At 42.3% G+C, this 15,998-nt stretch overlaps 1 protein-coding gene across 2 annotated transcripts in view; it reads left to right on the forward strand.

Annotated features, from left to right (window-relative positions):
* TTC1 (tetratricopeptide repeat domain 1) overlaps positions 1–15,998 on the forward strand; it is a 35,062-nt gene that overhangs the window by 12,142 nt on the left and 6,922 nt on the right. For both annotated transcript variants that reach the window (XM_024576988.4, XM_024576987.4), the window contains exons 3-6: positions 9,216–9,276; positions 10,698–10,810; positions 13,684–13,720; positions 15,672–15,820. In XM_024576988.4, the coding sequence (XP_024432756.1) occupies positions 9,216–9,276; positions 10,698–10,810; positions 13,684–13,720; positions 15,672–15,820 (360 nt within the window). The remainder of the gene's footprint in view (positions 1–9,215; positions 9,277–10,697; positions 10,811–13,683; positions 13,721–15,671; positions 15,821–15,998) is intronic.

The raw sequence follows: 15,998 nt of genomic DNA on the forward strand, positions 1-15,998 counted from the left end.
CAGACTATAAAGTATCATCCAGAATTGTCAGAAATCAGGCTGTGTGGAAGTCTGACAACCAAGGATTTAAAGAAGTCACATTCATCCAGACAGGTAGGAGGGGAAGGGAGGTAGAGAGGCATGGAGACAGGAACAGGCATTCCCACATCCACATGTGGTGGATAAAAATTGGGAGGGATACCTCAGGAGTGAGGGATCCCAGCCCCAGACCAGACCTCCCAGGCCAGAGTTCCAGTGTCAGGAAGATAAATCCCCCTAACTTCTGGCTGTAAAAACTAGTGGGTGTTGGGGTGGCAGAAGAAACTGCAGGATTCTTAAGATACTCTTAAAAGGCTCACAACAGACTTAGGACTCAGTAGACCCACCCCCTGTGGGATTCAACACCAGGGCAACAACTGGAAGGGCACCAGTAGTATATGAGGAGAAAGTGAAGTGACTGGCATCAAGGTGAGCACCAGGAGACACCTTCCTCCTGGTCAAAACTCCAGAGGCCAGACAGAGGCATTGTCTCCTCTCCCAAGTCCCTCCCCACACGGAGCAACAGAGTGGTGACTCACGTTGCCCCACCCCGGCATCCTGAGGGCTCTGCCCCATACGACTTAACAGTTGTGCTATTTTACTACAGGCCACACTACTAAGACAAGGAGTCAAAGCAGCTCTACATAATATACAAACACACACAGGGAGGCTGCCAAATTGAGGAGACAAAGATATATGACCTAAATGAAAGAACAGAACAAAACTCCAGAAAAAGAACTAAGTGAAATAGAAATAAGCAACCTACCAGATGCACAGTTCAAAACACTGGTTATCAGGATGCTCCAGGAACTCACTGGGTATTTCAATGGCATAGAAAAGACTCAAGCAGAAATGAAGGTTGCATTAAGTGAAATAAAGAAAAATGTATAGGGAACCAACAGTGGAAGAGATGAAGCTGAGAATCAAATCAACGATTTGGAACACAAGGTAGGAAAAAGCATTTAATCAGAACAGCAAGAAGAAAAAAGAATTTAAAAAAATAGGAGGATAGGCCTACGGACCTCTGGTACATCTTTAAACACACCAACATCTGAATCATAGGTGTGCCAGAAGAGGAAGAGCAAGAAATTGAAAACTTACTTGAAAAAATGAAAGTAAACTTCCCTAATGTGGTGACAGAAATAGACATACAAGTCCAGGAAGCACAGAGGGTCCCAAAGAAGTTAGACCCAAAAAGGACCACACCAAGACACATCAAAATTAAAATGCCAAATGTTAAGGATAAAAAGAGAATCTTAAAAGCAGCAAGAGAAACGCAGATAGTAACCTACGAAGGAATGCCCATAAGACTGTCAACTGATTTCTCAAAAGAAACTTTGCAAGCTAGAAGGGACTGGCAAGAAATATTAAAAGTGATGAAAAGCAAGGACCTACACTACAACCTAGATTACTCTATCCAGGAAAACTATCAGTTAGAATGGGAGGGCAGATAAAGTGCTTTCCAGACAAGGTAAAACTCAAGGAGTTCATCATCACCAAGCCAGTATTATATGAAATGCTAAAAAGGAATTATATAAGAAAGAGATCAAAATGGTGAACATTAAAATGGCAATAAATTCATAACTACCAGTAATTGAATCCAAATAACAAACTAAGCTAACAAGCAGAACAGGAACAGAATCATAGGTATGGAGATCATTTGGAGGGTTATCAGCCAAGGGGGAAAGGCACAGAATAGGGGAAAAGGTGCAGGGATTGAGAAGTACAAATTGGTAGGTATAAAATAGACAGGGTGAGGTTAAGAACAGTATAGGAAATGAAGAAGCCAAAGAACTTACATGCATGACCCATGAACATGAACTAAGGGGAGGGGAGATTGCTGGAAGGAATGGGGGTACTGAGAGAAGGTGGACAAAGAGGGAAGAATTGGGACAACTGTAATAGCATAATCAATAAAAAAAAATAAATATATATATATATATATATATATATATATATATTTTAAAAGACTTACTTATTTCCAGAGAGACAGGAACGGAGGGAGAAAGAAAGAGAGGGAGAGAAACACCGATATGTGAGAGACGCATCAATTGTTGCCTCTTGTGCGCCCCCAACTGGGGTCCTGGCCTGCAACCCAGGCATGTGCCCCGACAGGTAATCGAACCAGTGACCCTTCGGTTTGAAGTCCCATGCTCAATCCACTGAGCCACACCAGCCAGGGCACAATAAAATATATTTTTAAAAAGAGAGAGAGAGAGAAACATACTGCTGAATGGTTTTCTGTAATAGAATATTTCAAAGTTCTTTCATCTTTAAGTAGTTTCCCATGTAATGCAAAATTCTTTTACCCTATGATCCAAGAAACTCATTCCCTGGAAATAAGTTACCTTTCTTTAGGGCAGTGAAGCATATCACTCTGTGCTTACCTTTCTACAGCAGTTTCTGTGCCTTATTCAGTTACTTCTTCCTGCAATTTTAGTTCCCAACTGTGGAAGACAGTAAGCCGTCTTGTGGTTAAGAACGTGAAAGCTTAGACACATCTGTCCTAACTATCATTTAACTTGGGATAATAATAGTACCAGCCTCATGAAGTTGTAAGGATTAAGTAGCTAGCACATAAGAGGAACCAGAAGGTATTAGCCATAGCTGTTAAGTCAAAATTCAACATGAATGTAGACTGCAAAATACCTGTAGGGGTCTGGAACCTCTAAGACCTCTTAAGTCATTTTTGAACACATTACCCCCAAGGTGTCGAGCATAAGTGAATTCTACAATGTTTTAGAAGTATGCTAACCTCAGTCAATTGTCCATAAATTATCCTTCAACTTACAAAAGCCAATTGAGTGTTTGGTTGGGGCTGTTGGGTCCAGGGTGTGGGAGATGGGCATTTTGAACTTGAAAGGGGCACATGAGAAGCTTCTGAGGTTCTGACGATTTGTTCTCTGTCTCTTTTTCAGTAGTAGTTGTGTGGATGGATGTTTTACAGCAATGTGTTAAGCTATACATTGTTTTGTGTGTATTTCTCCATGTGTTTGTCTAATTCTATCAATTTCTGAGAGTGGGGTATTAAAATCTCTAACATTTGATGTTGGGTTGTCCATTTGGAAGAGAAACAAGGGCATTCCTTGCAGAAGCAAAGAAATGGAATGGAGACTAAGCACAGTTTTGAGAGACAAAAAGAGATCAGACTGTTTAGAAGAGAACTTGTTTGTGTAGGGTAGTATGAGGAGTTAAGGTTGAGTAGCCTGGAAATTTGATGTCGTATAAAGAGATTTCTAATCTGAATGTTCTTGCCTGTACGATGGATAGCTGAATACTTCCATGCCCACCTCTTAGAATTGTCTTAAAAGCAAATAAGCTGATAATGTATGTGACAGCAGATTTTAAGCAGTGAAATGCTATGCTGTCGTAGGTTAAAGTGAACTCTGACTTTTACAGGCTGAAAAGTCTGTAGCCGTGGTAGTAAGTGTTGACATACTCCCATTTAACCCTGCCCAGTGTAGCTCATCCCGCAGCGTGAAGGGTCACCGCTTCAGGTCCTGGTCAGGGCTCAGGCCTGGGTTGTGCCTGTCCTGGTTGGAGGTGAAGAGGCAACCAATCGATGTTTCTCTCCCACTTTCCCTCCCTTCCTTTCTCTCTAAAATTAAATTAATAAAATCTGTGTGTGTGTGTGTGTGTGTGTGTGTATTCCACTTATCAAGGGCAGTGTCTGGGGTTTCCCTTGACACTTCCGGTGATGATTTTATAATGCAGAGCATCAGTGTTTCCCCTGAGTGTTCAGGGGTGGGGGGGAGTGAGAGGGAAGAGCCTCCCACTGTTACAGAAGCAGGGTTCTAGAGCAGGTGTCCCCCTGCGAGGCCCCCCAGAACATGTGGGAAGGCTCCTAACTACATTAGACCAGAGCCTGGGCAGGCTTGCACCTGATGGTGCTGCGGAAAGTCGGCAGCCATCTGTGTGTGGCTGCACCCTGCACTTAGCATGGTACGTAAGACTTACCATAAAATCTGTCCTTGGATTCCAGTAACGTCACGCAGTCCTTTGGAGAAAGACTGTGTTCCAGCGGCAAAATAAACCCTCGTCTTTGCACTGGGATCAAGTTAGTCTCTTGGCACGGCTGGGAGATAGTGCAGCTTTCTCTTCAAAGTGCTATTTTTAGCTGTTTCCAAGGAGATGTTCAGCATGATATTGATAATTGCATTAAACCTCAATTTACACAGTCTGTGGAAGCAGCAGCTCCTTTCCAGTGTTTAGTGCTTAATGGGTCACTGAGTTGTAATTGATCAGCTGAAAAAATAAAATGCCTTCCTGAGAATAATTGGCCTTAGAAATATGTCCTAGAGCCCTGCTCTTTGCTAGTTCAACTTTCAGTCTTGGTTAATAAAAGATACCGTGACCTTTCTTGGACTGGCTGCTCAGGTTCGCCCTTATACAGTAGCTCCTTCTGGGTGTACCTTGGATCTAGGCTTTGCCCATTGGGGTCTTAATGTCCTAAATTTATTAAAAAACGATTAAACTCTTAACACACATGCACCCCCATCCACTTCACAAGAGCCTGATCTGGTAGGCTGAGGGATTCATCTGTGATCACAGAACATTGCTGATGAGCTGGCACTGGAGAACAGATTATAGGTCAAAAAGTGTCTTGAAATTAGAGTTAAAGTAGAAGAGGTTAAAATTTCTTAAAGGATGGGCATCAAACTCTATTACCTTGATGAGTTGCCTTTCTCCAAAGAATTTTTGTTTTTGAAACAACTTCAAAAAAGTATATTAAAGATCTGTAAGAACTGTGGTGCATTTATTCATGAGATCATCTAACTTTCTCTTTTAACTTAGTAACATACTACCTTTCATTGAAGCCACCTTTTCATTTCACTACTAAAACTTTATTGAATAGTGATGTATTATATGTGTATGAATTTAAAATTAGTGGAATGCATTCCCTAATATTTACAGGGTTTTATTTTTACCTTAATTGAGGTTGTTCTGTAATTTTAAAAGTAAATGTATTGGGGTAACTGGTTAATAGCGTAAATGTTGTATCTCAACATTTACACATCGTCATTTGGTAGCTGTGTACTCTCGCGTGTTTACCACCCAGAGTCTAGTTTCCTTCCCTTACCGTGTATCTGACCCCCTTTACCCACTTTGCCCTTCCTGTCTGCTGACCACCATTCTGTTGTCTGTAAACATGAGGGTTTTTTGGTTGCCCATTTGTTGCTTTTTGTTATATCCCGCATATGAATGAAATCATACAGTTTTTGGTTTTTTCCCCTCTTATTTCCCTTAGCATAATACACTTCAGGCCCATCCATGTTGTTGCGAATAGCAGTATTTCATCTTTTTTATGTCTGAGTAGCTCTCATTGTATATGTGTACCACACCTTCTTTATCCGGTCATCTGTCAGTGGACACGTAGGTTGTTTCCATTTCTTGGCTGTAGTAAATAATGTTGCAGTAGACACAGGGGTACATGTATCTTTGTGAATAAGTGTCTTTTGGGGGGTTGAATAAGTGTTATTCAGATTTTAGGGGTAGATACCCACAAGCTTGCTGGGTCACACTGTAATTCTATTCTTGATTTTTTGAGAACCCTCATACTGTTTCCCACAATGGCTGCACCAGTTAACATTCCCACCAGCAGTGTAAGAAGGCTCCCTTTTCCCCACATCCTGCCTAGCACTGACTTGTCCTTTTGATAGCAGCTATTCTCACAAATGTGAGGTGCTACCTCATTGTGGTTTCGATTTGCATTTCTTTAATAACGAGTGATCTTGAACATCTTTTCATCTATCTCTTGGCCATCTGTGTATCTTCCTTAGGAAAATGTTTGGGTGCTCAGCCCATTTTTTAATTGGATTGTGGTTTGTTGGTTGGTTGGTTTCTTGCCATTAAGTTGTATGAGTTTTGTAAGTATATTTGGATGACAAGCCTTATCAGATGTATGATTTGCAGATATTTTCTCCCATTCAGGAGGTTGTTTCTTCATTTTGTTAATGGTTTCCTTTGCTGTGCAGAAGCTTTTTAGTTGTGTGTAGACCCACTTTCTTTTGCCTTTGTTGCCTTTGCTTTTGGTGTTAGACCCAGAAAATCACCACCAAGACCTCTCTGTCAAGGAGCTTACTGCCTGTGTTTTCTTTTGGGAGTTCTGTGAGTTTAGGTGTAGCATTCAGGTCTTCAGTGCATTTTGAGCTAATTTTTGTGTAAGATAGTGGTCTGGTTTTATTCTTTTGCATGAAGCTGTCTAGTTTTCCCAGTATTTTTTTTAAGACAGCTTTACAGTTTTTTGGTTTTGTTTTGTTTTGTTTTTAAGATTTTATTTATTTCTAGAGAGAGGGGAAGGGAAGAAGAGGGAGAGAAACATCAATGTGTGTTGCCTCTCGTGCACTCCCTACTGGGGACCTAGCCCACAACCCAGACATGTGCCCTGACTGGGAATCGAACCTGCAACTCTTTGGTTTGCAGGCCAGCACTCAATCCACTGAGCCACACCAGCCAGGGCTCCCAGCACCATTTATTGAAGACACTGTCCCTTCCCCATTGTACATTCTTGGTTCCTTTTGCATAAATTAATTGACCATGTATGCCTGGGTTTATTTCTGGCCTCTACTCTGTTCCATTGACCTATGTGTCTTTTATGCCAGTATTGTATGGTTTTAGTTACCATAGCTTTGTAATAAAGTTTGAAATTAGATAGCACAATGCCTCCAGCTTTGTTTTCTTTCTCAAGGTTGCTTTGGCTATTCGGGGTTGAAGTAACTTTTAATTAGATTTGTTATGGGGTTTTCTTGGCTTATGCATGCAACACCCCTTCTTCATACTTAGAGGAATTCTCCTCTGTTGTAATCTTGTTGAGTGACAGTACCCCATCTCGCTTTACTCCATTCTTTGACAACCAAGGTGTGTGGCCTATGCTTGGCTCATTTGATGCTTCTGATCAACACTGAACTTGGGGCAAAGAAAGGGGAATGGTCAGGATTCAGTTGCTACTATTACAAGCCTGACTTGGCCAGATTCTTCCACTAAAAAGATGCTTAAATGGCTTCTTGCATCTTGACTTAACAGAGCTGCCTTGAGTCTTGCCTGTTTTCTAAGCTTATATGTTAGGCCTCTTGTTGATTCTGTGAGCACCCCATATCTCTCCAGTAAATCTGCCCCCCTTAAAGTATTTTGCCTAGGATAGTCTTTTTGCTTGCATCCAAAAATCCTAACCGATACATACAGTAGAGAACGTTATAATCCAAGCACCTCCCTCCTGGGTAGTACTAGGTAAATGTGGCCACATTCTTATATTTGAGTCCCATCACCACCTCCCATTTTATTTTTCCTCCACTCCCTTAGAATAGCCTTCTTCAGATATGTTATATCCTAAAATGAATTATTTTATCAGCTGTCATATGGCACATAGTAGATACCATAAGAATTTGATTCAGTCTATGCCTCCATTTTAGTTTCTGTATTAAAATTCATCAAGTGCTCCGTTTCATCCAGAGTACAATAATAAGGCATTCAGGAAGCACCCAGAAACGTATTTACAAATCCCCGAAGGCATAATATTTTTACTTTAGTTCCTAATCTTACGAGTACCGGTTGTTTAGGCTCCGGGCTTCTCCTGTGCGTGCAATACCCTGCTGACGGTATTTCCTCCCTTTGAAGTTTGTATTTAGTCTGAGGCTTCGAAGATGAAGGGAGCGGCAGACGGGCCCCACCTGCCAGTGCTGCTTGTGCCCTACTGCTCAGACGTGGGGCTGCGGGCGCTTGGAGACGCAGCACGTGCCGTCTTCGCTCTGCAGAGTAACACTCACTTTGTCTCTGAGTGTGGTGGGGGCGTGGCCGCCTGTGTGAGTCTCTGAGCTGTTAGAAGAAGCTAAGAAAAGGGAGATTCGTTTATCTGGGCTTCCTCAAATTTCCTTGTGTTCTCCTGCATCCTGCCCTGACCCTGCAGATGAGGCACATCCCCCCCATGATGCATTCTGCCATCATGCCTGTGCCGCCTTCATGATACAAACCACAACTGTAGCTAAATAAGTATAAATGACTTACTCTACAGAAGAACTATAGCTCATATTTATTGAGCCCTTATTTGCTAGTCACTGTATTGGGAGCTTTACAAGTCTGTCCAGAAACAGCCCAGCCATTGTTAATACAACAAGAACAATTTGCCCCACATCAGTGTAACCCGGCAGCCAAGGAGAGCGGACCAGAATGAGCTGCGTGAACAATGACAACTCCACTGTACTAGTCAGTGGGGGCAGTAAATGCAGTTGAGTGAGCATGTGTACTGTGTGGCCGTTGCATTCAAAATGACTGAGCGAGTAGAGCAATGAATCTGCATCCAGTTTTGCGTTAAATTGAACATTCCTCTGTGGAAACTATTTGGATAACTCAGAAGGTCGCAGCTATGGGCAACTGGTGATTGGCAGCTTCGCAGCTTCATCACGACAGCGCACCTGCTTATGCAGCAAAGTTTTTTGGCAAAACATCAAATCACTCAGGTGACTCAGCCCCCCCTACAGCCCAGATTTGGTGCCCTGAAACTTCTGGCTTTTCCCAAAACTAAAATCACCTTTGAAAGGGAGGAGATTTCAGACCATTGATGAGATTCAGGAAAATATGACAGGGCAGCTGGTGGCGATTGGGAGAACTGTGTGAGGTCCCAAGGTGCCTACTTTGAAGGGGACTGAGGCATCGTCGTTCTGTGTGCAATGTTTCTTGTACCTTCTTCAATAAATGTCTCTATTTTTCACATTACATGGCTGGGTACCTTCTAGATGGACCTCATCACTTGTACATTATTACATTTATCCATAAGTGTATTAAAGTCTCATTTTTTAGATGAAAAGAAAGCTCGGAAAGATCTGGAAGTTGTCTAAGATCATATGATAAATAAGTAGCAGATCCAGAATTTGAATTTACAGTGGTATGTGTACCAGTGGGTATATTGTTTGGTTTCAGTTTGAGTAAATAGAAATTAAATACCTGAATTACCATTCGTGTCAAAGATAGAAACGTAGGAAACCCAGGTTTCCTGTTTTAAACACAATCAAGAGTACAGTTGATGATTAGCCAGATGATTATGTGGTTTTCTCTATATCTGTTAGAGATTTAGATAGAACTAACCCAGTTCTGAAAAGTCAAGTTGCTGCCTATTAAATAGCCTGATGTGTAAAGAAAGCCCACCTTTTCATTCACTTAAAATAGTATTGTGGCAAGTTACGTGATTCTCTGGTCTCTCTTAGAAAAGGAGAGAAGAAAGCACTAGACTGAAGGAGGAAGGAAATGAGCAGTTTAAGAAAGGAGGTAAGAGAACTCTTTCCGCCCTGGTGTCTGCTCATCTTGGCTCCTTGTTCTTCAGTAGAGTCTGTGAGGAAACCCCAAAGAGCATTTGGAATCAACTACCAGATAAACTGCTCACGATACAGCACTGCCTCCCCGCACATTGGAATTTTGTTTTTTACCAGGTTCAAATTGTTCTCAGCTGACAGTACCCAGGAAGCATGTGTCTCTCGGCACAGGCCTGCTGCTGCTTCTCTGTAATCCGCTGTCTGTAAATCCCGAAATGGGGAGGGAAAACTGCAGCTGTTGGAAGACTCTAACCTGGAATGTTAAAAGGCTCTTGGCTGCATTGCTCTAAAAGCAGGGCCCCACCCTCCCCTGGTAGCAGTGCTGTAAAACCCAGCCGATGGCTCCAGCAGGGCTTTGGGAGGGATTTGCTTGTGCCTGGGGGGCTCTTCATGGGCCTCTTTCTCTGGTGCTTTAAGTAGAGAGGTGCTCGTCTTGTCCTTCTGGATTTCCCACATATGCTTAGGAATGCCGTATTTTGCCGTGTGTAACGGGCACTCTTTTACCCAAATTTTTGAGGGGAAAAATAAGGATGTGCATTACACATAGGTGGTACTAATTCCGTATCTATATAAATGATTTTAATTCTTTTATTTATGCTTATGCGTTAAAAGCATAACTTTAGAGAGCAATAAAAATATCTGTATGTTCAAAAACAAATGCTAAAATTCCTTTATAATACAAAAAACCCTGAGTATCTAAATGTAAATAAATAAATAATTGAATTAAAATTAAAACAAAATATTTTTTTCCTGAAAGTTTGGGCCCAAAACATGGGTGTGCATTATACGTGGCAAAGTATGGTAAGTCGTGCTCACTCTGTTAATTCAGGGGAACTGTTTAGTCTTCTAACAGCCTTCGTCACGTCGCAAAGTGTGGAGGCTTGAAGAATCTGGGAGTAGTGATATTTCCCCCAGTTACTTTTAGGTTTAAATTTTTTTTCTTACATCCTGGTTGAGCAGTCATTGCTTCTTTTGTTCTGAGAGAACTGAATGCTGCTGATGTTAAAAACATAACTTTGCATTTTAGTACCAAGTGTTTCCAACCTGAGAAAGGTGACAATAGGCCGTTTTCCTTTAGGACCCTGACCTCATTCTGTGTGTGTCAGTGAGTATATAACCTCATCACCATGTTCTCTTGTGAGGTCTTAGTGAACAGGCCACTGACTTCAGACTTCAGTCTCTTTCGTCCGCCCAGTGTCTAAGTCCCCTTTCAAAACTCCTTACTAAATTGATAAGTTAAATGGAAGCTGAACATTTAGAGTGTTCTTTTGGAGTCCTTTGTGCTGTGAGTGGAAGGCTGTGCACTGAGATCCTATGGAGTATGGTAATGTCAGGAATAAAATCATAATGACCTCTCACCTGTGACCTTATCCTCAGATTACGTAGAAGCTGAAAGTTCTTACAGTCGCGCCCTTCAGACGTGCCCATCCTGCTTCCAGAAAGACAGGTCCATTCTGTTTTCAAATAGAGCTGCTGCAAGGATGAAACAGGTATGTAACTTTGGCCTTTTTTTTTTTTTTTAACAAGCACATGAACTTGCAGTGTTTTCGTAGAGTAGCTCTCCCTAAAAACTAGCATGGGACCTTAACGTTGGTGCCTCCTTTTTCCTGCCCATCTATTTCTCTGTAAAGGGCACAGGAAAGATAGAAACGTATTTTGAAGAACTTGAGTCAGATTACTGTTAACATTCTTCATTAAAGTGGCTGAATGAACACTTTCATGGAAAGAAGGCTGGCAAAGTTTCCTCCAAACTAGAGCAGCTTAATGAAGCCAAGAGCCTACTAGTGCATGGCCTAGAATAGCTACATGGCCATCCTAAGCCTCTGGATCCTAGACAAAGAGCCAGAGGGAAACACTGATCAAAGCTCTGGATTTCAAGATGCTTATTCCTGAGACTCTGATTTTTCTGTTGAAAGTATGGACATGGAGAGAAAGGTCTACCAGTTGGGATGAGAGGTGCCCCTAAATGCAAAGTGGGTATCAGGGAAAGTTCAGAAGCATTTGCCTTTCCAGAGGATGGAGAACCTGGTGAGGCAGGGTGAAAGTAGAGTAGAAAAGAGTGTAGTTACATTTGTTTTGTACTATGTTGCTATTAAAAGTTAGATCTCTAGTTGATTTGTCTGATCTCCTGTTTAGTCAACACAGTAGATTATGCTGGATTGAAATGATGAGAGTTGGGGGGGAAATACACTGTTTAATTGTGGCTACTTGTGTCCAAAGTGCAAAGGGTAGGTTATTCAATGTGGCTTCAAGCAGCCACGAAGCGAAGCGAGCCCTGGTGTGAAGTGGTTTTGTGTTCGTTTGTTTAGATAAGTATCTATCACTTTCTCGTTGATGTTGCCTGAAATTCTCTCCTGCCTGTACCAGAGTCTCTCTGGATAGCCAGATTGGAAGGAAAAGGGGGGGGGGGGGGGGCTGGTGTTTGAAGGTTTGGACGTACAGATAGATGGGGTTTTTTAAGCCTGAACTTGTATGTTTTATTATTATTGGGTTTAGTCCCCAAAGTGGACTAGTCCCCAAGTATTTTGGGGGTGATTCATGTAGCACTGGAGAAGTAATTCTAGAGTACATAACCAGACATGTATTAGGGATAATAAAACAATGAAGTTTATTTAAAACGATACTCATTAATATATTCTACCATCAATCAGAATTCACACCTCAGTTTTTACACTTAGCTTGGAAAATTCTCATTTCTTGCTTTTGCTTCTTGGAGACATCTTGCCACGTTCTCAAACTGGAAATTGTCATTGCTAAATGGAGTCAAGGACACCTTCAGTGTCAGAGAAAATGCACCATACTGGCTCCTGGGATTTGGGGTTCTTTGTTTCCATGGGCACCGAGTTACTGATGTTGCTAGGGGCTGCCTAGTATGATGGACGGGCGCTTGCGTTAGGGCAATGTATACGGTCTTCGTCTGTCACACCTGAGGAGAACCCAAGACTGAGTTGCCCTGTGACCATTTCCTTTGACAAAGGTTAGTTTTGCTAGTGGAGTGGGTGGTTGTTACTTGTTTCTTTAAATTGTACTCTTATATTTCTAAGATTCTAAAGTTAGAAACTTGAAAACTTCCGGAATAAATGCATTGTAACAATTTGAGGACCAATTCTGAGTTTATTCTCGGAGGTAATACCACCACAACAGACGCACACATAAACGTAAAGACTCACCCTTAGTTCAGAAACTTTGAAGTACAGGATTTTGTACTTTATGCAGAGTGTTAGCTGTATAGAAAGCTAATGAATCGGGGAGATACCGACCTATACAAAGTTACAGATTTCTTTACTGCAGTACTTCTTAGAGCCTTTAATATGTGAATTGCTATGATGAACATTGGGAGAGAGATAATATAGTTAGTGTTTCCCAGACGACTCGGGAACTTTCTGTGTTTCTTTTGGGTAAAATACAGATGACATAAAATGGACTGTTTTAACCATTTTAAAGTATACAATTTAGTGCCATTAAATACACTTATAACCATCACCATATGGTTCCAGAACTTTCGCATGACCCCAAAAGGACACCCTGCACTGGTTCAGCATTCACTCCCCATCCTGGAACTGTTTCTGATTAAATCTTAAAATTCCGTTTGGAACAACACATTGCTCTAAAATATTCTGCGAAATATTTCTTATCTGCTACAGTAGCCATTACGGAAGTATTGGACACTTGTTTGAACTAGCGTTTCTCTAACAGTGGAGAACACTGATTTGGGGGAAACAGATGTGTCAGAGCCGGAAGAGTTAAATGGCAGGGTCACGTCAGAGCTGGAACTGGAATCGAGTTCTTTGACGTCCAGTGTTCCTCTGCGGCGCCATGCTTCTAGATCCAGCAAGTTGGACCGGGGGGTGGTTGCGTAGTTCTGTTTCGTCTGTGGATAAATTAAGGCTGGTAACTGCCTGACGAGCCACACTGTGCTGCTGTAGATGTGACGTCTGTACACCCGCTGGAAGATAGCACTTGGGTCAGCGAGTCGAAGAGGAGGGTTATTAATTCAGTTACTCGTGTGCCGGTCATCTGCCCTGTTCGCTGATGGAAGTTTCCTCAGTGTCAGCATTCCGACACAAAGCATCTCGCAGATCTTACAGATCGGTGGCGCCGGTCTCGAAAGACACTTTAGGAAGAAGCTACTTAAATATTTTGTGGCAGAAAACTTTCGGGTCAGAGCTGTCACCGTGTTTGAATTTTAGCTTGGAAGTTGCATGTTTTTGTGTGATTTGTTTGAAGAGAATTCTGCACCTTCACAAGCAATTATTAATGATCAGCTTATGTCATTGAGCTTTGGGCCATTATGACAGAACTAGGGTGACACATATTAATGTTAGAATTTTATTTATTTATTTATTTATTCATTTATTTTTAGGACAAGAAAGAGATGGCCATCAGTGACTGCAGCAAAGGTACAACTTTTTGGTCTTGTTACATGTTTATATCCAAGAGCATCACCTCAACTAAACCAACAGAGAGGCGCTCAGTCAGGTATCCCCTTCCTCTGAGACCTTTAAAGAAGCAGATTTCTGCCCTTGCTGGTGTGGTTCAGTGGATTGAGCGCCAGCCTGCAAATCAAAAGGTCGCCAGTTCAATTCCTAGTCAGGGCACATGCTTGAGTTGCAGGCCAGGTCCCCAGTTGGAGGCGTGCAAGAGGCAACCAATTGCATGCAACGATGTTTCTCTTCCTCTTTTTCTCCCTCCCTTCCCCTGTCTCAAAAAAAAAAAATTTAAACAGGAAGAAGCTTTCTGGTTTAGCCCTTCTTAGAGGGATTATGTAGTAGTCGTCTTAGGGTAAGTGTGCTCTCAGATGGATAGTTCAATCAGTTTTCCTGTCTTATAAATGTATATGAAGAAAACCTCAAAGCTGCCTTGGCGGCCAAATCTGGTGGAACCAAATTTACCTCCTGTGGTGTCCAAATTGCTTTACTGTGAAGTTGAAGATCTTAGCTGCTGTTGGGGCATCTGGGTCTGTGTGTTTAGGGGGCCGGTTTCTGTTGGGGAGTTCTACTCTCAGATGTAGTAATTCTTCCAGACCAGCTTCCCATCATTTTAATTACCCGTTCGGGTTCCACACATTGAATCCAGACTTCACTGTCTGTCACCTGAGTTCTCCCTGGGTCTTTTCATCCCACCGACACACGGAGACACCCAGACTTGGCGTCACTGTTGTCTGTTGGGTTTTCACGAGTGTCGTGATAGGACAGACAGTTTTTCTCGCCTTTCTAATAACCAGCTTGGTGTAGAGAACACACATAATCACTTTTCCTTGCATCTTACTGCTTACTCACTCATGAGTTTTTCTAGCTAATAGTTACTTTTTGTAATTTGTATTTTTTGTTTTCCTCTCTTTGGATAATTGAGTTAGAAAGAACCTTACCTTGTCTAGTCAAACCCTCATACGAACCATAGGCTCCCTTTTCAGTTCTTTATATTAATTTGTCACCCTCTCTGCTGGGGCTTCACTGTATCTGGTGCTTCTTCGTAGTATGTAAAGGAAGCCATTACTGCATTAGAGTCTAGCTAACTGCTTCTGGTCTGATACTCTCTTGACCTGGAACTAACTCTGAACGTACTGTTTCATTTGGAGGACGGTGCTCAACCGTAATCTGTGTGCGATGCGTAGGTTTGAAAAGTTTAGTTTTCAGTGTTCCTTTCTCTTGTCACCAAATGATGAGAAACGCCTGGTAAGCTTGATTAGCAGGGTGTACACTAGGAGACAGGTCGTTTCCAGCTGTAGCACCAAGTGTAGCAGCCTCGTCGAGGAAATGAGAGGAGGGGGAAGAAAGTGTTTTCCAGATGTGTGCTTAGGTCTGGTTGAGCCAGTCTCCATGTGCTTGTACATAGTCTTTATGGGCGACACACATGGTACTGTAGGCAGAACACACTGGCACTAGTGTGGTTTGTGTTATGTGTCTCCCCCCACCCCAACACACACACAGCCCCACTCAGTCCAGAAACCATCTTGGCAGAGGACTTAACTGCTTATTTCTGGGGTCATGTTGGAGTTCATTACTACCAGTCATATGGGACAATATCCAATGCCTCTCACCTGAGGGTTTTCAGCCTTGGTTAATGAAGAAAATTGAGCCCTGGCCAGGTAGCTCTGTTGGTTAGGGCATCATCCCGATACACCAAGGTTGCAGGTTCAGTCCATGGTCAGAGCACATGCCAGAATCAACCAGTGAATGCATGACTGAGTGGGACAAGAAGTCAATGTTTCTCTCTCTCTCTCTCTCTCCCCTGCTCTCTTTCTCTCAAAATCAATCAGTTAAACACTTTTTTTTAAAGAAAAGAAACTTGACATAGCTGAGTACGTACAGGCCCTCTTCCTTCGTGGTAATGGTGATGTCTCGGTTTCAGCCATTCAGTTAGACCCCAGCTACATCAGGGCCCTGTTGCGGAGGGCGGAGTTGTACGAGAACACTGACAAGCTCGACGAAGCCCTGGAGGACTATAAATCCATACTAGAGAAGGACCCGTCAGTACATCCAGCAAGAGAAGCTTGTATGGTAAACCTCATTTTTTTTTTTTTTTGTTTGTGTTGCTACTCAGTAAAGTTTAAATAATCCTTTGGGACACAGCTACATTCCATTTCTGTACTTCGGAGGAGCTAGGAGTGGATCAAAATATATGAGCACCCTGGCTAGTGTGGCTCCATGGGTGGGTTGTCATGACAGGCTGCGGGTC

Source organism: Desmodus rotundus, chromosome 6 (genome assembly GCF_022682495.2).
Source record: "Desmodus rotundus isolate HL8 chromosome 6, HLdesRot8A.1, whole genome shotgun sequence".
In the NCBI taxonomy this organism is placed as follows: domain Eukaryota; kingdom Metazoa; phylum Chordata; class Mammalia; order Chiroptera; family Phyllostomidae; genus Desmodus; species Desmodus rotundus.